Genomic DNA, 23,869 nt, shown 5'->3' with positions numbered 1-23,869 from the left:
ATTACCATTTACATATTCCTACCAGTTACAGTTCCAAGGGCTTCTGTTCCAGGTAAGCAGGTTTGGCTGTGGCTTTCTGGATTCACCTGTCTCCCCAGATTCGGATGGGAGTTGACCCTGCAGCTTCAGTTCTTTGACAGTTCCGAGAAAAGTCATTGGTTTTCAGTTTGTTCAACTTTTTCATGTTGTAAGAACAGGAGTGACAACTTCCAAGCTCTTTACATGTCAGAGCTGAAACCCTATGTTAGTTTTTTAATGATTAACAGCCAGTGAAAATGTTCCCTTTTCTGCAACAACAGCTGGAGAAATACACATGGTCTGATATCAATCTTCAGGCACAGCACCCATGCAGCTTCTCACATCTCATTGCCCCCAAAGGCAGGGCTGTGAAAACATGAACATTCCTATTGCCAGAATGCTTTCTCAGTCTCTTCCACCCCTGGAGATTGTTTTTATTAATGTGAGCCTTCTTTCTCCATTTCTAAATGGTTGACTCCGAGAGATTGAATCTTGTGTTACCATCTCACTGCAGAGCCTGTAGTGGTTTTTTTTAAACATTTGAAATGTGTTTTTTCTTGTCTTGCTTTCAAAGACCAACCCTTATTTTCCGGATTATTGGTAAATGACAGAAGTTATATTCATTTGTTTTATTCACTCGAGTGTTCATTTATTTTATAACTATTTATTGGTTACTTCCCAAACACAAAATGCCCCACCTATGTCCCTGAGAGACATAAAGTCCAAAATTCTCTGACATTCCAAGTGGGAAGTTGTATGAGAATGACTATACTACAGAGCAATTTATGATACTGAGAAACAATTTGATCTGGGAGTTACGTATAGGAAGAGATTAAATTCACCTAATGTAACCAGGGTATCATTAAGATTTGATGTCAGAGCTTGATCTGTCAGAGTCCAGACAAAAAACTGAAGGTACACTTAAGTAAGTTAACTAAGAAGACTTTAATAAAGGGATTACTGACAGAAGTCAATCAAAGGAAATTAGAAGGAAAATCTAAGACTACCCAACAAGAGATGGTGATACATCTCGAAGCTAGCTACAAGGGAGCTGTTTCCACAGCCAGGCCTCAAGGGGACAGGGGCAGGGCACATTACCAGAGCCCAGAAAGAAATCTGTGGGAGTTGTACTTCCAGGAGATGGCCAGGAGCTGTGGATTTTGGTAGGAACTGCAGCCATTGCTAACCTAAGGCCTGGCAGGGAAGAATGGGGGAAGAAACGTGCCAACCCCACTCTCTTCCTGCTTTCTGACTTCCTACTTGTATTTCCCATTGGCTGAACCCAAATGAAAATCAGAGAGCAAGTCCACAGAGGTCAGCCTCCTGGAGTGCAAAGAGGATCGAGAAGGATGAAAAGTTAGTCTGAAAGAGCAAATGGAGGATACCCAGTTCAAAGAGAGTCTGCACTTATGGAATCTGGGAGGAAGAATCTCCCATGGCTCTGATGGCTACAAGGCCTTGATTTGAGGTAGGAGTTAGATGCAAAATGCATTGAAATCTGCTGCCACTTCTATAGTCACCATATCTTGACTCTCTCTGCACACTCATCTGAACTCTCACATCCAGGGAATGATCTCTGAAGCAGTATAAATTGTTCTAATATTTGATTTTTTTAAAAAAGATTTTGGTGGAGGAAGATTGAAACTGATGGCAAAAATTCATTTTTCTCTCTTACAGCCTTCTAGCAGCAAGAGGAGGAAACCGTAGAACTGCCAACGTGGTGGCCCATGGCTTTGCCAATCTTTTAACTCTGGGCAAAAGGACCCTCCAAGAAATTCTAGTGCATTATCCAGATTCTGAAAAGCTCCTCATGAAGAAAGCCAGGTATAACCTTTAAAACCCCATTAGAGAGGAGTTGGTTTTACTTCATAAAATCTAAGATGAGAACTGTGCTATGGTGGGTACAATCAACTTTATCCATGAGATACACTTAACAAACAACTGTTTATGCAGTTATACATTGAAAACTTCACAGATTAGGAGAAATGTTAGTATTTCTGGTAAGTTTTTCCATAACTCTCACAGTGCCATCTGAAATGGCCTTTCTGTTTTGTCCACAGAGTGCTTCTAAAGAACAAGGCTCCAGGCACAGGGACAACTTGTCCAAATAAAGGACTTGCCTTTCTCTTCCCACCAAAACAAGAGACACCCAAAATGTTTAAAGCTCTCCTAGGAGGCTCAGGAAAAGCAGGTCTTGCAAGACTACTCACACTGAAGAGAGAACAAACTGTTCTGGTAATAAGGCAGAGGGAAAGGAGGGCTGTAACAGAGACCACTGGACTAAAGACATCCAGACAAGCTCCTACTTTAATTCCATTTCAGGCACTGGGATAATCTGGATTCATCTAATGCAAATAATTAATACTTTATATATAGCAATTATTATTTTACTGTATGCCCATATAACATCACATTTAATCCTTACGGGTTTATTCATGGATAGTCTTAATGTATATATACATAAATAGAGTCGACCCTCATTTTTGTGGATTCTGTGTTTGTGAATCTGCCTACTCACTGAAATGTGTTTGTAACCTCAAAATCAATAATTATGGTGTTTTGGGGGTCATTCACAGACATACATGTGCAGAGCAGCAAAAAATTTAAGTTGCTGGAGGCACATGTTCCCAGATGAGGTTGAACAAGGAGACACTCTGCCTTCTTGTTTCAACTCTCACACTGTAAACAAGTGACCTTTTCATGGTCTATTTATTGCCATGTTTTTTGCATTTTTGTGCATCTCTCCCCACAACACTGTTAAAAATGGCCCCCAAGCATATCGCCAAAGCACAACCTAGTGTTCCTAAGCACAAAAATGCTCTGATGTGCCTTACAGAGAAACATGTGTGTTAGATAAGCTTCATTCAGGCATGAGTCATAGTACTGTTGGCTGTGAGTTCAGTGTAATGAATAAACTATATATATTAAATAAGGTATCTCTAAACAGAAATGCACATAAAACAAGGCTATGTATTGAGCAGCTGACAAAAATGTTGTAGTCAGAGGCTTGTAGGAACCTAAACTTGCATTACCCCTAGGAGAGATAGGTCAGGGTTTGCTAACAGTGTTTGTGGCAGCTTTATAGAACAAAACTACCATGAATAATGAGGATGAACTGTATATGTATAAACATACATATACACCTATAAATATATGACATTTTACCAGTAAGCCAATAAACATTTTCACTAATATTCATTCAATTACTATCACTAATGTTTAAAGTCAGAAATAACCACACAGATTGCATCCAAGCTTTTATGTTATAGATGAAGAAACTAAGATCCAGATCAATGTATTTGGATAAGATCACAATCAATGACAGAGCTAAAGCTATTACTCGGGTATTCAGACTTCCACACCTACACCAAGCTGTCTCCCAATTCCTAGAAATGTCAAGAAACTCAAATGTTATTGCTTTTCTCTTTTTTTTTTTCATATTTCTTTGATTCTCATGATAAGCTTATGAGAGCAGATACTGAAAAACAGCAGGAATTCAGGTTTTCTGAATCTAGTCCTTATGCTATCTCTAAAACTGTAGGAAATGGGAGGCTGCGGTTCTTTCAGGAAATTGGTAAAGCACATATTATAAAAGTCAGTCACACTCAAGAGACTAAAACTTGCCTCCTCCTTTGCCACACACACAACACTGCGATGAAAATCAGTGTATACCAAATGCCTTATTTAATCGGCATAGAAATAATACTTTGTGTAAAAGGCTTATGGGGTTAAAGAACTATGTAAGTCAGTATGTTAAGTAAGGCTCTCAACTTTATATGTACACATTCATACCCAGTACAAGCTTCTCTCAAACTGATCTCAAGCATCACCAGTAAAGAGCATAGTATGTTTTTTACTATGAAATTTCTACAGATGACACTAAATACAATAGGTTCTAAAGCCATATCAAACACCCATGGGACAAATGGAGAAGACTGTACTAGGAAAGAGATATGAATTTCTCCCTGAAGTTCTCCCATGAACTTATGCAGGAGGAACACCAGAGATTCTAGAGTATTTATATGGTATTTGGTTAATACTTTTTTATTAAAAGATAAATATTTAAAATTTCATCTTCATAAAATAAGTAAATATTTAAAAAGCAAAGAGTCCTGAGCACTAAGTCTAATAATTCAGAAAACCACGAAGGTCAATAGGAAGTGAATTCCTTGGCAGGGACAAAAACGCGATGTGGACTAACACTGAATTCAAATGTGACAGCTCAGCCCCATTCTCCAGCATATCCGAAAACTTAGTTAAATGATAGTCAATGGCAGACATGATTTCCTTATTAACTTAATTCAGACAGTCTTTGTCTTAGTGGTGATGCTTAGCTATTGCATATTAATCAAAAGACTCCAACGTCCTTGATTATGATTTCAATACCAATTCTTTTCAATAACTGTTGCTTCTAGAAAAAAAGTGAAAACTCCGAAGCAGAAGAGGATAAAGGAAAAAAATAAGAAGGTAAAGGAAGAGAGCCAGCAGAGAAACCACTTGAAACATCCAAATGTCGAACAAGTTCTATTACAGCAGAGGAAGTGCACCAGTCAATTAGAAGGGCAGTTTTACCCAGAGGAACTACCCGTCAATCACTCATCATCAGCATGGCTCCTTCTGAGGAGGCTGGGGAAGAGGTTCTGATGATTGAAGTCAAAGAAAAGGCTAAGCCATAAATGTTTGATTATCTTTAGATACAATCTAGTTAGTTCCCAAAGAGATTGTAGTCCGATGGTAGCTTAAACTAATGAGAGGAAAATACCTTGCCGGGACCCTTGAGAAACCATAGGCAAATCCCTAGCTTAGTTTCTAGGATTCATCTGAGAGTGTGATCTTCTACAGTGGCAATAAGAAGATTATTAAAAAACCATCCCTATTCTCCATTGTCATTAGCTTTGTGCAATTGGTATTTCTCCTAATTGTTTATAGTAGGTTATTTTTCTTCTGTTCTTTCTTGATGACGTTTTTCTCTCCATTTTGATTAGGTTGGTCTTGGCTCTGAAATGATTCACTAACTTTTTCTCTTAATTGTGTGTGAGTGTGTGTGATTGTGTGTGTGTGTGTTAAAGTCTTGCATCGCACTGTTAGTCTTGGTTAAATGTTCCATGTATATGAATTTGTCTCTTACTTTGGGAGTATGAGATTTTAATAAAATGTCAAAAGTTGGGTGAATTTCATTCAAGGCAGGGTGATGAGTCAATCAAATATCAAATCAACCCAGCAGCTGGGACTGAAGGGAAGCAAACAAGGGAGCCGATGGATGTAAAACCCAACTTGCAGACGAGTCCCCTGAAGAGCAATTGCTGGTCAGCATTACTAACAAACTCACAAGAAAAATCACATTGCAGAAACGTGTTGGAAAAACTGTACCCTTTGCTAAAGAAACAAACTTTAATATTTTCCCTCATATCAACTTAAAAGGCTCATCTGGCTCAACAGACTCAAACAGGAGGAATCAGATTGTCCCCATCTTCATGGAGTCTAAAGTGACATCTCAGAAACTTTTGCAAGCATTTACTTTAGAATATGTCAGATTTGAGCTTCTTGTTTTCAGCTTTAGTAAAAAGTGACGAGGTTAGGAAGGCAGACTGTACACATGTCAGATTGACATATCCTTGCAATTTGCAGAACCTACATGTACAGCTGTTTACAAAATCTCCGAGTTAATTAAGTGCGCTTTAGGAAGTTGTCCTCATGAATCAGCTAGCATTAGCATAATTACCAAAGTCTCAAGCTGTGAAGAGGCTAAAAGAGCCAGGCTGCTGTCGGAAGTAATAATACATACAGAATTCCATTCTAATAAATGCCCTTAGGGTATAATATTAAGTTCTGTATAATAAGGCTATTTCCAAGTCCCAGAAGATGGTCATTGTAACGGCACTTTGCAGAGTGTTTTAACAAATTACATTAGCCAAAAAGCCTACAACATAGATGCATTCAGCAAACCATGTAAAATTAATCAGTAGAATAAAATGTATCATTTGATATTCATTTTTTAATATAGTGTTCAAGTATCACAGAAGCATGACAACTTTTACAAAAGGTTGGGTGGTATGTTTCAGGATTTAAGGGAATGGAGAGAAACTGTTAAATAGTGTTTACTTTATAAATGGGAGTTTATCAAGAGTGATCAGAAGAGCCAGAAAGAAAAGGTAAAAATAGGGCCTGAAAAAAGTCTGATAATAGGAAAAAAAAACCAAAGGAGAAAAGTCCTGAACTTGTGAATAATATGTTCTCTCCTTACATTCTATGTTCTTCCCCTGTCATTTATTTCCCCTCCCAAACTATCCTTTTTTAGATATCTTCATTCTTCCAGTCTCTCAGACTCAAATCTAAGAATAATTAGTAACTCTTCCTTTGCTTATATAGTGTCACCAAATCCTTTTTCTTTCTTAAATCTTTCTAATTGTCTTTTCTTTTTCAACTTCAATGCTAACAACTCAGTTCATATTTTCTGTTCAATCCAAATAGATAATCACTTTTTACCAACTATCAGCTCTAATCACTTGTCTACCTTTCTCAATCCTTTTGCCATGGGTAAAATTAGAGCTTTATAAAATACAACTATCTTAGTCCATTCAGGCTGCTATAACAAGAATACCACAGATTGGGTATGTTATAAACAACAGAAATTTACTTCTCACAGTTCTGGAGGCTGGGAAGTCCAGGATCATGGCCCAGCATGGTTCACAGCAAGCTCCTTCTCACTGTGACCTCACACGGTGGAAGGGGCAAGGGGTCTCTCTGGAGCCTGTTTTATGAAGGCACTAATCCTATTCATGAGGGCAGAACACCTCCCAAAGGCCCCACCTCCTAATACTATCATCTTTGGGGTTAGGATTTCAATACATAAATTTGCTGGGGAGGGGGAGAGGCAGAGGTGAGGGACACTAACATTCAAACCATAGCAACCACTTTTGACCATGTTACTTCTCTGCTCAGGGACCTATTAATCCCTCCTAATGATTAAATCTTATTTGTCCAAATTTAATTACCACTATCCCAACCATACCCTCCACTGCAGCTGGTCGTCTTGCTTTTTCTGGAACCACCACCTACCTTTCTTCCTCTGGCATTTATCCATGCTACCTACCACAATATGGAGTGTGTCTCTTCTCCATCACTTACCTCTTTCCTATGCTTCCAAATCTCTCCCACTGCCTCTAAAAACATCAACCCATGATAGTTCTAATTTCAAGGCATTATCACATAGTACAGCATTCCACTGTTCTCTATCTTCTGCTTAATTTTAAATTATAACAAGGCAAAGACTAGCTCTTACGCTTTATTTGTAAATATAAAGACAGAAAGCCCAGGGGTTTTTTTTAAAGGAGCGAGGATAGTAATAGTCAACTCATGGAAGCAAAATAAATAGGATATCAACATAGAAAAGATGCTTGACTTTACCTGTACTTAAAGAAATACAAATCAGAACAAAAATGGAATACTACTTTATACCTATCAAACTGGAAAATATTTGAAAGTAGACAATAATACCAAGTGCTGGCAAGTATGTAAATTGGAGCTACTATTCTGGCAGTACACCTTAGAACTTGGCAGTACTAATTCAGATACATATCCCAGAAAATCCTCAAGCAGGGCCATAAAAGAAAATGCAAGAGGAAATGCATTGCTTATAGTACAAAGGAACGGAAGGCAACTGGGGTGTCTACACTAGGAGAATGGATGAAAATATGGCATGTGGCATATGGATGTGTTTTTAAGATGAAATTCTATTCAGACCTTGGAAATAATGAATTAGATTTACACATACCTACATGGATAGATCTGTTTTAAAAACTAGTGTGGATTTTCTTAAGTAAGAAAAAAGAAAGATCTTTAGTCATACCATGCATGCATATTTTTATAAAGCCTATCTGATCAAGACTATCAGGGACAAATCTGTAGCCCAACAAAGCCAAGTTTATTAACCTGCGGCAACAAGGGAGACCCTTCACCAGAGGAAACGTGAGTGTCCCACCAAACACAAGAAAGGACAAGTTATGATAGGATATTGGGGAATGGTAGAGGTTAGGTAGAGTTTAAATGAAGTGATGTTTTGAGAGACTCAGATTAAAGCAAGACTGTATGTAAAGGGGTTAACATCAGCCCTGGGCCAACAGGCAGACTCAGGGTCCTGTTTTCTTGGAAACTACTCAGTTAAGATAAACATAGACTGTTGTGTCCAGAAACCCCTTATCTGAAGGTGTATACCTGGCTGCTTCTTGTGTCAGAATGACTTAGATTCTCCAGGCAAACGTGGAACGTTTCAGTCTGACTGATAAGTTTCAAATAGAAAAGTTTCTAACAATCTCTGATTTTAGGGAACAAAGTTTCTCAGCACTGTCTCTTTGTTGATTAGCAAAAGTGGTGTTTACAGTTTCACAATTTAAAAATATACAAAACACTATGTATTTCAAAAATACATACATGTCTAATAAACTATGTTAAATGCATTAGAGATGATGTCTATGGGGAGAATGGAATGTGGAAGTGGTAATAGGAATAGATGAAGTGAGAAAAAATAATAAATCAAGAGCCTCAACTAATGAGGATAATGTGCCATGAACTGAGAAGCACAATTAACTCAATTTTATGGACTTGAGTTCAGTGTTGTGTCTAGAAGTAGGCTAGTGGAAAAGTGAGACCCCCATTAATCAAGGGTCTTTCCTTCAGCCTCTGTTACATCTGAGCCACACAGGCAGCCACTATAGATACAGCTGCTACTTCATCTGCTCTCTGGGGCCTGACCTGCCAATGAGGCTTTTCTTCTGCATGTGGGCACGTCTCCACTTGACCCCAGCAGAGACTACTAAGTATGCTTAGGGACCAGCAGAGACTATTAACCATGCTTAGTGTTAGGGACTGAATTGTATCCTCTTCAAATTCATGGGTTGAAGGCCTAAACCGTAATGTGACCACATTTGGAGACAGGGTCTTTAAGGAGGTAATTAAGGTTAAACTAGGTCATAAGGGTGGGGTCCTAATCCAATAGGATTGGTATACTTGTTTTTATAAGAAGAGGGAGAGATACCAGGGGTGCTGGTGCACAGAAAAAAGGCCATGTGAAGACACAGCGAGGGAACTCCCTGGCAGTCCAGTGGCTAGGACTCCAAGCTTCCACTGCAGGGGGCATGGGTCCCCTGGTTGGGGAACTCAGATACCACATGCTGGGCCATGCAGCCAAAAAAAAAAAAAAAAAAAAGACAGTGAGAAAACAGCCAGTTGCAAGCAAAAGAGAGAAGCCTCAGGAGAAACCAAAACTTTGGGTATACTGATCTTGGACTTCCAGCCTCCAAAACTATGAGAAAATAAATTTCTATTGTCAAATACCCATTCTGTGGTATTCTGTATGGCAGCACCAGCAGACTAATACACTTAGTTTCATGAACTATGGCAGAAAATAGCTGTTGGTTGGAGAAGCAGGAAACAAGAATGAGGAATACGTTGCGGAGATTCAAGAGGCAGTGATAAGACAGGCCCATGGAGGTGTAAAATAACCATACCCGGGGAGCAGCTGTGAGTGACTGTACTGAGGCCCAGCCTTAAATTATATCAGCTCATTTGTTAGGTACACGCCAGAGCTCCCAGAAACTTAGCTATGAGGAAGAATAGTTGAAATATGGATTTGCAACCTCCATAGATGTTGACAACACTTCTCTCCACAAATCTTAATATTACATTCATTCATTCTTCATAAAACCCCAGGGTATTATCATTTATTTCCTAACAGACCCCAAGCCCACAACCCACTCTTGATAATATTAACTTCATACTTTGCTTAAAGATGTGAAATATGTGAGGGGGAGAGTGGGAATATGGTAAAACGTGGATGGGGCAGACATTTCCCCTATGAATTTCAAAAATATTTTCTGATTAAAAATGAAAATTTTTTATAAGGTGGGGTTCCCCCCTCCTCCCCAGGATAGCATAACTAACAGTGTGTATTCAATAAAAGGTAGCTGAGTGAATGGAATCTCCAAAGTAAATGTGGTACCCCTCTGCCCAGTGCTGGAGCCAGCCCCAGCCTCCCTGAGTCTGCCTTTATCACTCTGCCAGGCCTAAGTGTTACCGCTGAGTTTTCTGCTGAAATAATCTGGCTTTGCCATGCATGGAGTCCTCCAGGTCTCCTTCTTCTATACTCTCTTCACTTTTCACTACTGAGGATTTATAAATTCCCAGGAACTGCTCACCCAAGCTTTCTCTTCCTCATCCAGATCCCCTCAAAAGGCAGGGTTGATCTTCCAGCATTCTGTACTTGATTTCAAGTAAAACTAAGTCTCACTTCTGTTGACCAAGTCTTCCAAATGCTATTGGTGCAGAGCATCCACCCAACCTCGTCCCCAAATTCCCCAAGGGTGTGCTGTCTCCTGCCAGCTATCTGAGTTAGTGATGCAGTCCTGGTTTCCACTTGCTCTGTATGAGTTAGCACTGACATCCTTCCCTGCAGGACCTCCCTCCTCCACCCATCTCCTTGCCTAAACAGTGTGCTCTCCAAGGAATGCAAAATAAATCTCACATTAGTTTAAATCAAATATCATTAAGAGGGGGCAGAGTCAAGATGGTGGACTAAGAGGATGTGGAATTCACGTCTCCTCACAACTAGGGCACCTACCTGGCACCGGTGGGGGACCACGGACACCTAAGGGGATGGAATGAACCCCCAGCAACCAGGTAGGATGTGGGGCATGCAGGGGAGTGAGAGGGGAGGAGAAGTGGAAGCAGGATGGGACTGGTGCCCCTGAGGGGCAAGTGGGGGAGGGAAAGGGATCCCATGCTCGAAGGGGGAAATTGGGGGACTACAGGGAGGACAGAGGATCAAAAGGGAGCGTGGCCAGGATTCCCCTGCCCACTTTTGAGTTCCTGGGAGGCTGCTGAGATCCCAGGCCTGATCCTCTGCCCACCTACACCCCTCCAACTGCACGGGTCCTGAGGGAGTGGGAGGGAGGGGAGTGGGAGCAAAAGTAAAGGCCGGACCTACAGGACCAGCACCCCTGAAGGGTGGTTGGGGGAGGGGAGAAGTTCCTACACCCAGCAGGACTCACCCATGGTTAGTGGTCCAGCAGGGATGGGGGAGATGGGGGTGGGGGTGGAGGGGTGCAGAGGAACAGAAGAGAATGCTGCTAGTGCTTTCCCTGTCCACTTAGGTACCCAGGGAGCCTATTGGGCTCCCAGGCCTAATCCTCTGCCCTCAGAGCCTCCCTCCTGCCACACAGAGCCCAAGCCCCACCTCTACACCCACACCCAGGGCCCTACCTCTACACTCAGAGATCGCCTGAGACGCCCTCCAACATGTTAGGCCTAAACTCCACCCACACACCCTCATCCAGGGCCTTACCTCCAAACTCCGGAGCTCCACACTCAGGAGGCCCCCCTTTGGAAATGCTGCCTCTCCCCTTCCACGCAGGTCCTAAGCAGAGGCCCCACCTCACGCGTGAACGTTGCCCCGCCTAGGCCCCACCCCCAAGGCCTTTTCCTGCTGTGTGGGTCCTTAGCCTAGGCCCCACCCCACACTCAAACATCATCTCCCACCAGCCTAGGTCCTGTCTCACCCTAAATCCCACCCCTGCCTAAGTTCCACCCCCTCCTAAACTCTGCCCCCATAGCCAAGGTTTTTTTTTTTTTCTTTTTGCCTCTTCTAGATGGAGTTCTGTTTTACCTTGTTGGTTCATTGTTGTTGTTTTATTTATATTTTTATTTTTTCTAATAAATTTTTATTTTTCTAATTTTATTTTATTCTTTGTACTTTGTTATTGTTCTGCTCCTTTTGGCTTGTTTCCCTCCCACCCCCTTTTTTGTTTCTTTTTTCTGTTGTGGTTTTATTTTACCTTCTTGCAGTTGTTTCAATTATATTTCTATTTTTCCTAATATATTTTTAAATCTTTCTAATTTTATTTTGTTTTTTATTCTTCCTTATTGTATTGCTCCTTCTTTACTATTTTTTTTCTATGCCACATGGCTTGCAGAATCTTGGTTCCCAGGCCGGAGGTCAGGCCAGTAAGACAGGAATACAGCCCCACCATCAAAAAAAAAAAAAAAAAGAAATGACAAAAAAATACATTACAGACGAAGGAGCAAGGTAAAAACCTACAAGACCAAATAAACAAAGATGATATAGGTAACCGACCTGAAAAAGAATTCAGAGTAAGGATAGTAAAGATAATCCAAAATCTCGGAAACAGAATGGAGAAAATACAAGAAACCTTTAACAAGGATCTAGAAGAACTAAAGAGCAAACAAACAGTGATGAACAACACAATAACTGAAATTAAAAATACTCTAGAAGGAATCACGAGCAGAATAACTGAGGCAGAAGAATGAATAAGTGAGCTGGAAGATAAAATGGTGGAAATAACTGCGGGGAGCAGAATACAGAAAAAAGAATGAAAAGAATTGAGGACAGTCTCAGAGACCACTGGGACAATATTAAACACACCAACATTCATTCGAATTATAGGGGTGGTCCCAGAAGAAGAAGAGAAAAAGAAAGGGTCTGAGAAAATATTTGAAGAGATTATAGTAGAAACCTTCCCTAACATGGGAAAGGAAATAGTCAATCAAGTGCAGGAAGCACAGAGTCCCATACAGGATAAATCCAAAGAGAAACACACTGAGATACATATTAATCAAACTATTAAAGATTTAATACAAAGAAAAAATATTAAAAGCAGCAAGGGAAAAGCAACAAAATAACATACAAGGGAATCCCCATAATGTTAACAGCTGATCTTTCAGCAGAAACTCTTCAAGCCAGAAGGGAGTGGCAGGACATAGTTAAAGTGATGAAAGGGAAAAATCTATAACCAAGATTACTCTACCCAGCAAGGATCTCATTCAGGTTCGACGGAAAAATCAAAAGCTTCACAGACAAGCAAAAGCTATGAGAATTCAGCATCACCAAACCAGCTTTACAACAAATGCTAAAGGAACTTCTCTAAGCTGGAAACACAAGAGAAGAAAAAGACCAACAAAAAACCCCCAAATCAATTAAGAAAATGCTAATAGGAACATACATATCAATAATCACCTTGACTGTAAATGGATTAAATGCTCCAACCAAAAGACACAAACTGGCTATACAAAAACAAGATCCTTATATATGCTGTCTACAAGAAACCCACTTCAGACCTAGGGACACATACAGACTGAAAGTGAGGGGATGGAAAAAAATATTCCATGCAAATGGAAATCAAAAGAAAGCTGGAGTAGCTGTACTCATATCAGATAAAACAGACTTTAAAATAAAGAGTGTTACAAGAGATAAGGAAAGACACTACATAATGATCAAGGGATCAGTCCAAGAAGAAAATGTAACAATTATAAATATATATGCACCCAACATAGGAGCACCTCAATACATAAGGCAAATGCTAACAGCCATAAAAGGAGAAATTGACAGTAACATAATAATAGTGGGACTTTAACACCCCACTTACACCAAGAGACAGATCTTCCAGACAGAAAATAAATAAGGAAACACAAGCTTTAAATGACACAATAGACCAGATAGACTAAATTGATTTTATAGGACATTCTACCTGAAAGAGGAAGAATTTACTTTCTTCGCAAGTACACATGGAACATTCTCCAGAATAGATCATATTTTGGGTCACTAATCAAACCTTGGAAAAGTAAAGAAAATTGAAATAGTATCAAGCATCTTTTCCAACCACAATGCTATGAGATTATAAGTCAACTACAGGAAAAAAAAAAAAAAAACAGTAAAAAGCACAAATACATGGAGGCTAAACAGTGCTAAATAACCAAGAGATCACTGAAGAAATCAGAGAGGAAAACAAAAAATACCTAGAAACAAATGACAACAAAAACATGACAGTCCAAAACCTATGGGACGCAGCAAAAGCAGTTCTAAGAGGGAAGTTCATAGCAATTCAAGCTCACCTCAAGAAACAAGAAAAATCTCAACTAAACAACCTAACCTTACACCTAAAGCAACTAGAAAAAGAAGAATGAAAACCCAAAATTAGTAGAAGGAAAGAAATCATAAAGAAATGAAATAGAAACAGAAAACAATAGCAAAGATCAATAAAACAAAAAGCTGGTTCTTTGAGAAGGTAAACAAAATTGATAAACCTTTAGCCAGACTCATCAAGAAAAAAAGGGAGAGGATTCAAATCAACAAAAGGAGAAATGAAAAAGGAGAGATTACAAATGACACTGAAGAAATACAAAAGATCTTAGGAGACTACTTACTACAAGCAACTATATGCCAATAAAATGGACAACCTGAAAGAAATGGACAAATTTTTGGAAAAGTATAACCTTCTAAGATTGAACCAGGAAGAATCTGAAAATATAAACAGACCAATCACAGGTAATGAAATTAAAACTCTAATTTAAAATCTTCCAATAAACAAAAGTCCAGGACCAAATGGCTTCACAGGCCAATTCTATCAAACACTTAGAGAAGAGTTAACAGCTCTACTCAAACTCTTCCAAAAAATTGTGGAGGAACACTCACAAACAAATTCTACGAGGCCATCATCTCCCCGATACCAAAACCAGACAAAGATAACACACAAAAAGAAAATTATAGACTAATATCACTGATGAACATGGACGTAAAAATCCTCAACAAAATACTAGCACACAGAATCCAGCAGCACACTGAAAGGCTCATACACGATCATCAAGTGGGATTTATCCTAGGGATGCAAGGATTATATGCAAAACAATCAATGTGATATACCATATTAACAAAGAGAAGAATAAAAATGATATAATCATCTCAATAGATGCAGAAACAGCTTTTGACAATATTCAACACCCATTTATGATAAAAACTCTCCAGAAACTGGGCCTAGAGGGAACCTACCTCAACATAATAAAAGCCATATATGACAAACCTACAGGAAACATTATTCTCAATGGTGAAAAACTGAAAGCATTTCCTCTAAGATCAGGAACAAGACAAGGATGTCCACTCTCACCATTATTATTCAATGTAGTATTGGAAGTCCTAGCCACAGCAATCAGGGAAGAAGAAGAAATAAAAGGAATACAAATGGGAAAAGAAGAAGTAAAACTGTTACTGTTTGCTGATGACATGATACTATACATAGAAATTCCTAAAGATGCCACCAGAAAACTACTAGAGCTAATCAATGAATTTGGTAAGGTTGCAGGATACAAAATTAATGCACATAAATCTCTCACATTCCTATACACTAACAATGAAATATCAGAAAGAGAAATTAAGGAAACAATCCCATTTACCATCTCAACAAAAAGAATAAAATACCTAGGAATAAACCTACCTAAGGAGACAAAAGATCTGTACCTAGAAAATTATAAAACACTAATGAAAGAAATCAAAGATTACATAAACAGATGGAGAGTTATACCATGCTCCTAGATTGGAAGAATCAATATCATGAAAATGACTATACTACCCAATGCAATCTACAGGTTCAATGCAATCCCTATCAAATTACCAATGGCATTTTTCACAGAACTAGAACAACAAATTTTACAATGTGTATGGAAACACAAAAGACCCCAAACAGTCAAAGCAATCATGAAGTAAAACAGGGCTGGAGGAATCAGGCTCCCTGACTTCAGACCATACTACAAAGCTGCAGTAATCAAGACAGGATGGTACTGGCACAAGGGCAGAAATATAGATCAATGGAACAAGATAGAAAGCCCAGAGATAAACCCACGCATATATGGTCATCTTATCTTTGACAAAGGAGGCAAGAATATACAACGGAGAAAAGACAGCCTCTTCAGTAAGTGGAGCTGGGAAAAATGGACAGCTACATGTAAAAGAATGAAATTAGGACACACCCTAACATCATATACAAAAAGAAACTCAAAATGGATTAAAGATCTAAATGTAAGGCCAGGCACTATAAAACTCTTAGAAGAAAACATAGGCAGAACACTCTGTGACATAAATCACAGCAAGATCCTTTCTGGTCCACCTCCTAGAGTAAGGGAAATAAAAATAAACAAACGAGACCTAATGAAACTTAAAAGATTTTGCACAGCAAAGGAAAACATAAACAAAACGAAAAGACAACCCTCAGAATGGGAGAAAGTATTTGCAAATGAAGCAACTGACAAAGGATTAATCTCCAAAGTATACAAGCAGCTCATGAAGCTCAATATCAAAAAAAAAACAAACAACCCAGTCCAAAAATGGGCAGAAGGCCTAAGCAGACATTTCTCCAAAGAAGACATACTCATGGCTAACAAATGCATTAAAAGATGCTCAACATCAGTAATCATTAGAGAAATGCAAAACAAAACTACAATGAGGTATCACCTCATACCAGTTAGAATGGGCATCATCAGAAAATCTACAAACAATAAATGCTGGAGAGGGTGTGGAGAAAAGGGAACACTCTTGCACTGCTGCAGGTGGGAATGTAAATACAGCCACGATGGAGAACAGTATGCAGGTTCCTTAAAAAACTAAAAATAGAATTATCATATGATCCAGCAATCCCACTACTGGGCATATACCCTGAGAAAACCATAATTCAAAAAGAGTCATGTACCAAAATGTTCATTGCAGCTCTATTTACAATAGCCAGAACGTGGAAGCAACCTAAGTGCCCATCATCGGATGAATGGATAAAGAAGATGTGGCACATATATACAATGGAATATTACTCAGCCATAAAAAGAAATGAAATTGAGATATTTGTAGTGAGGTGGATGGACCTAGAGTACCTGTCATACAGAGTGAAGTAAGTCAGAAAGAGTAAAACAAATACCGTATGCTAACACATATATATGGAATCTAAGGGGAAAAAAAAAGGTCATAAAGAACCTAGGGGTAAGACAGGAATAAAGACAAAGACTTACTAGAGAATGGACTTGAGGATATGGGGAGGGGGAAGGGTAAGCTGTGACAAAGTGAGAGAGTGGCATGGACATATATACACTACCAAACATAAAACAGATAGCTAGTGGGAAGCAGCCGCATAGCACAGGGAGATAAGCTCGGTGGTTTGTGACCACCTAGAGGGGTGGGATAGGGAGGGTGGGAGGGAGGAAGATGCAAGAGGGAAGAGATATGGGAACATATGTATATGTATGACTGATTCACTTTGTTATAAAGCAGAAACTAACACACCATTGTAAAGCAATTATACTCCAATAAAGATGTTTAAAAAAAAGTAAGAAAATCTACAAACAACAAATGCTGGAGAGGGTGCAGAGAAAAGGGAACCCTCTTGCACTGTTGGTGGGAATGTAAATTGATACAGTCACTATGGAGAACAGTATGGAGGTTCCTTAAAAAACTAAAAATTGAACTACCATATGACCCAGCAATCTCACTACTGGGCATATACACTAAGAAAATCATAATTCAAAAATATACATGTACCACAGTGTTCATTGAAGCACTATTTACAATTGCCAGGACATGGAAGCAACCTAAATGTCCATCAACAGATGATTAGATAAAGAAGATATGGCACATATATACAATGGAATATTACTCAGCCATAAAACGGAATGAAATTGAGTTATTTGTAGTGAGGTGGATGGACCTAGAATCTGTCATACAGAGTGAAGTAAGTCAGAAAGAGAAAAACAAATACCATATGCTAACACATATATATGGAATTTTAAAAAGAGGTACGGATGAACCTAGTGGCAGGGAAGGAATAAAGACGCAGACGTAGATAACAGACTTGAGGGCCTGGGCGGGAAGGGGAAGCTGGGATGAAGTGAGAGAGTAGCACTGACATATATACACTACCAAATGTAAAATGGGTGGCTAGTGGGAAGCTGCTGCATAGTATAGGGAGATCAGCTTGGTGTTTTGTGACGACCTAGAGGGGTGGGATAGGGAGGGTAGGAGGGACGCTCAAGAGGGAGGGGATATGGGGATATATGAATACATATAGCTGATTCACTTTGTTGTACAGCAGAAACTAACACAACATTGTAAAGCATTTATACTCCAATAAAGATGTGAAAAACAGAAACAAACAAACAAAAAACTCCTCAAATATCAAGAAAGCAAATTACCCTAGTACTATTCTCTGAACACACACAAGGGCGTTTGAATGTGACCAATAAAAATTCTAACATTGAATTGCAGAAAACAATAAACTAATTTTAAATTATTATGTGCCCCATCACAGGGTGACCCACTAATATGAACAATTAAGAAGTAACTATTTTAAAACATGATTTTTAAAAATAATACGTGAGTGAACAGGAAACAATTAACATATACACACACATGGGAAAAAAAGTTGAGGCAAAAGTTAAGTCCTCCATGCTAAGTTTTCAGATAGGCTGAAAATAATAATATAGCATTTACATTATTTATAGTATTTATATGTGCCAGATATTGTTCTGTGTGCTGTGCCTTTATTAACTCATTTAATCTTAATAACCTTATGAGGTAGTTATTATTTTTATCATCCTCACCCTTTTCCAGATGAGGAAAATGGGACATGGTAATCATTAACTTGCCCTGGATCATTGTAAGTACAAAGATTTCCTAAGTTAGGATATTGGAGAGGGCTCATCACACTCCACAGAGCATACTCATACTCAACAGGGATTTTATTTAAAGGTAATCAGTACAATGCAGAAAGAGAAAAAGAGCCCAGGCAAGCACTGAGGGGTCTGGCTAACATCCCATAAACAAGCTCCCAGTGTCCTTAGTCAAACAAGGATCTGATCACATTGTTTCAGGACTGAACTACCCATACTTTGTAAGGTATCTAGGCTTCAGGAAAGTTCAGAGCTGAAGTTCCCAGTGGGGGTCTTATACCCCTGGAGCCACACATTAAAGGCAGGCCGACTAACCAGTTAGGCCACTTGAAAACCTTCAGTGAAGACCGATTCTGGAGGTCACCAGCAGAGTTCAGCACTTTAAATACCACTTCACAAATCCTACCACCCTTTTCTTGACCAAGAGTCAAAACCAGACATCTAGGGGTCTCCAGAGATAAAGACTGAGCTTTTCCCTATCTCTTCTTTCTTCTCCTACTACTGCTAAGCCAACTCTCTTCTCTGGACCCTTGAGAGCCCATGTTCATTTTTCATTTGACTAGTCAACAAGTAGCTGTTGACTAACTGGCTAACTGATGATGCAGAGATATATGAAAGTTCCTCCTCCACACCCACCTGGATCTCACTTCAATAATCTGTCACCAGGGCTTCCCTGGTGGCACAGTGGTTGAGAGTCCGCCTGCCAATGCAGGGGACACAGGTTCGTGCCCTGGTCCGGGAAGATCCCACATGCTGCAGAGCGGCTAGGCCCGTGAGCCATGGCCGCTGAGCCTACGCGTCCAGAGACTGTGCTCCGCAACGAGAGAGGCCACAACAGTGAGAGGCCCGTGTACCACAACAAAACAAAACAAAAACAACAACAAAAATAATCAGTCACCAAAGGTGTAATGCAAAATAAGCTGGTTAAAAGGAAGGTATCCTAAAAGGTCTGCAGAGAAGGAACTAGAAAGTAGGGAGGCACTCAGCAGGCGTTCTACACTTTATAAACATTAAATGGTTAAAGAAGCAAAACAATGTCTCTGTACAGAAGTGATTTTTTTTTTTCCTCTGGGCCCAAGTGTTTACTCAACAAGCAATTTCCTCTGATTCCAAGTGTTATTTGCTCAAAATGGATTACAAAAATTACCTCTTATATTACTTTCATCTGTGACCCTCAAAACTCAGCACAACCTATGAGCTGTTCTCTAGTCTTAAAAAATGCCCAGCTCCACTTTGCATTGTTAGACTGTATCAATTTGCTTTGCTAACTAAAACTTAAGGACTTAAAATAGGAATCATGATTCTGTAGGTTGCCAATATGGGCTAGGTTCAGCTGGTGGTTCTGTGGTCTTAGCTGGGGTAATTGATGCTCTATAGTCAGCTGCTGGACTGGCTGAGGGGTGCTGTTCTAGAAAGTTTCAGATGGGACAGCTTGTCTCTAATCCATGTGGTCTCCCATCCTCCAAAATGCAAGCCTAGGCCTGGAGGCTGCACAGGGTTCCAAGAGGGAGAAAGCAGAAGTGAGCAAGCTCTTGAGATCTAGGCCCAGAACTGGCACATAATTGCTTCTGCCAGATTCTACTGGCCAAGTCACAAGACCAGCCTAGATACACGGGGTGGGGAAATAAAATCCACCTCTTGATAGGACAACTGCAAAGTCACATTACAAAAGGGGTAGATACAGACAGAGGAAGGATTTTGGCCATTTTTACAATCTGTCATCCAGGTAGATTGCCAGAAAAAATACAGAACACCCAGTTAATGAATAATTTTTTAGTATAAGTATGTCCCATGCTATATTTAGGACATGTCTATACTAAAAAATATTATTTGTTTACCTGAAATTCAAATTTAACTTGATGTCCTGTATTTTTGTTTGCTAAATCTGGCAACCCTACACACAGACCATGTCAAAAATAAATAAAACCTTTCTTTATCTAAAAGAGAAAGAGAACTTTGAACTTGAAATTATTTTTAAAATGTACAACTATACCAAATGCTGTGTTAAAATGAGCCAAAAGCTCTAAGTATACCCACAGGAAAGGAGTAACTTGGCCCCTCTCCACAGTCTAGGAACCATCTTGGCTTAACTAGTATTAACTAACCCTAAAATAAAATATAACAGACTATGTTTCATTTCAGTTATGCATTAGATGAAAAAATACCACATTGAACACTAACAAGAGAAGAGGCTGTACTTTCTGTAATTTGGACCTCTTCTATACTTACAATAATTCTTTTACCTACCTAGGAGGAATTTTTAAAAATCTTCAGAAGATTTTAATCATTATGCTACCCTGGAATTTATTGTATCTAATCATACCAAAGATACCTGAAAGTCATATTTTAAGCACCTTACTCATACACTGTAGTAAAATTTGATGCTTTCCTCTATGAGTTTTTACGACTGGCTGATTTTCTCCCACTATAACTTTTGTAACTAGAAGTGACAGTGCAAAGGTCAAATAAATGTGCATCATTAAGCAATACAACCTGACATTTCTAGACAATAACTCCCTCAGATGAGGAAAGAGAAGCACACCTGAAAGGTCACAGCCTTTCTTACTGTCCCTTTGCTCCTCTGGTCATCTCTACCCACTACATGGCAATGATTGTGCTATAAATTTACAAGAACTTTCTGTGCTGGGACTCCTATGTAATACAGAATTCAGCACACAGTGTGTGCTAATGGTTGTTAAACAGGCTCATGATGTAGTTTCTTGCATCTAGCTCTAAATAAATCAGGCTCTGTTGTTTATTCCAAAAACCTCAGACTTGAAGAGAAATTTAGAGATTCCCACTCCATGCTGCCATTATACAAAACACAAAACACTGTGTCCAGGATCACATCAGCAGATGTTTGTGTGTGATGGCAGAGCCCAAGAGCAAAGATACCACACTGTTTCTCAAACATGAAGATGATGGACAAGCTCGATGAAAGTAGCATCCACCTGAAGAAGGACTTTTTCCAATAAACAAGTACATTTCCTGAGATTTCATGGAGCAGAATGATGGTCAAGTCTGCCATGTTAGGACCATATTTATATTCCAAATTTGACAGGAAACATTCAGATTTAGCTTGTCCTTCAGAAATGGACTAACCACAAATTTCACTAAAATAGGGATGTGAAAGATTAATAGTTATAATTTTGATATGCCATTTGTAAAAGTGAATAAAGAGATTCAGTTATGAAATAAAAGGATTATTACAAGTACATATTCATTTCCCTGTACCAATAATGTTCCCAGCTCACCCTACTTTCTGACTGCAAGCCATGGACAATGTCTGTTTCTTTGCCTGGAGCCTCTTCTTTACAATATAAAACCCTATGTAACCATCAAATCCAGATGAAGTGCCAAACCACTCATGAAGCTCTCCCAGCTCTCCCCATTGTTCTAATTGCTCCCCACATTCAGAAGAAAATCTCTCCACTCTAAGCTTCAATATTTTCTCATATAAATTAATTTCTATCCCTACATGTGCTTTAGTACATACCTAATTCATTCATTCTTTCGGTATCTATTAGGGAGGTCCTACTTAATGCCAAGTTCTCTTCCAGACAGTGAACAAAATAAACAAAAATCCATGATTTCTTGAAACTGACATGCCAGTGGATGAAAAGGACAACAAAATAAATAAAATCCAAACAAGGAAATAAAATACCTAGGAATAAACCTTCCTAAGGAATCAAAAAACGTGTAATCTGAAAATTATAAGATGCTGATGAAAGAAATTGAAGATGACAAAAATAGATGTTTTTAGATTGGAAGAATCAATATTGTCAAAATGACTATACTACCCAAGGCAATCTACAGGTTCAATGCAATCCCTATCAAATTACCAATGGCATTTTTCACAGAACTAGAACAAAAAATTTTACAATTTGTATGGAAACACAAAAGACCCCAAATAGCCAAAGCAATCCTGAGAAAGAAAAACAGAGCTGGAGGAATCAGGCTCCCTGACTTCACACTGTATTACAAAGCTACAGTAATCAAAACAGTATGGTACTGGCACAAAAACAGAAATACAGATCAATAGAACAGGATAAAAAGCCCAGAGATAAACCCATGAACCTATGGTCAATCTACAACAAAAGAGGCTAGAATATACAATGGAAAAAAGACAGTCTCTTCAATAAGTGGTGCTGGGAAAAATGGACAGCTACATGTAAAAGAATGAAATTAGAACACTCCCTATCACCATACACAAAAATAAACTCAAAATGAATTAAAGACCTAAATGTAAGACTGGATACTGTAAAACTTTTAGAGGAAAACATAGGCAGAACACTGACATAAATCACAGCAAGATCTTTTTGGATCCAACTCCTAGAGTAATGAAAATTAAAACAAAAATAAACAAATGGGACCTAATTAAACTTAAAAGTTTTGCACAGCAAAGGAAACCATAAACAAGACGAAAAGACAACCCCCAGAATAGGAGAAAATATTTGCAAACGAATTGATGGACAAAGGGTTAATCTCCAAAATATACAAACAGCCCATGCAGCTCAATATCAAAAAAACAAACAACCCAATCAAAAAATGGGTGAAAGACCTAAATAGACATTTCTACAAAGAAGACATACAGAGGGCCAAGAGGCATATGAAAAGATGCTCAACATCACAAATTATTAGAGAAATGCAAAACTACAAAGAGGTACCACCTCACACCGGTCAGAATGGCCATCAACAAAAAGCCTACAAACAATAAATGCTGCAGAGGGTGTGGAGAAAAGGGAACCCTCCTACACTGTTGCTGGGAACATAAATTGGTACAGCCACTGTGGAGAACAGTATGGAGGTTCCTTAAGAAACTCAAAATAGAGCTACCATATGATCCAGCAATCCCACTCCTGGGCATATATCCAGAGAAAACCACAATTTGAAAAGATACATGCACCCCAATATTCACTGCAGCACTGTTTACAATAGCCAGGACATGGAAGCAACCTAAATGTCCATTGACAGAGGAATGGATAAAGAAAGTATGGTACATATATACAATGGAATATTACTAAGCCATAAAAAAGAATGAAATAATGCCATTTGCAACAACATGGTTGCAACTAGAGATTATCATATGAAGTGAAGTCAGACAGAGAAAGACATATGTCACTTACATGTGAAATCTAAAAAAATGACACAAATGAACTTATTTACAAAAGAGAAACAGACTCACAGACTTTGAAAACAAATTTATGGTTACCAAAAGGTAAAGGTTTGGGGAAGGGATAAATTAGGAGTTTGGGATTAACATATTAAAAACTACTATATACAAAATAGATAATCAACAAGGACCTACTGTATAGCACAGGGAACTCTACTCAATATTTTACAATAACCTAGATGGGAAAAT

General features: G+C 38.9%; 1 protein-coding gene across 1 annotated transcript in view; it reads left to right on the top strand.

Annotated features, from left to right (window-relative positions):
- CNGB3 (cyclic nucleotide gated channel subunit beta 3) overlaps positions 1 to 4,694 on the top strand; it is a 152,227-nt gene extending 147,533 nt beyond the window's left edge. Inside the window, 3 exon segments of the mRNA XM_059043566.2 lie at positions 1,696 to 1,842; positions 2,079 to 2,253; positions 4,434 to 4,694. Of these exon segments, the coding sequence (XP_058899549.1) occupies positions 1,696 to 1,842; positions 2,079 to 2,253; positions 4,434 to 4,694 (583 nt within the window).
- The last annotated feature ends 19,175 nt before the right edge of the window (positions 4,695 to 23,869 follow it).

Source organism: Kogia breviceps, chromosome 17 (assembly GCF_026419965.1).
Source record: "Kogia breviceps isolate mKogBre1 chromosome 17, mKogBre1 haplotype 1, whole genome shotgun sequence".
Lineage (NCBI taxonomy): Eukaryota > Metazoa > Chordata > Mammalia > Artiodactyla > Physeteridae > Kogia > Kogia breviceps.
This window is presented reverse-complemented; position numbering and strand designations above follow the sequence as displayed.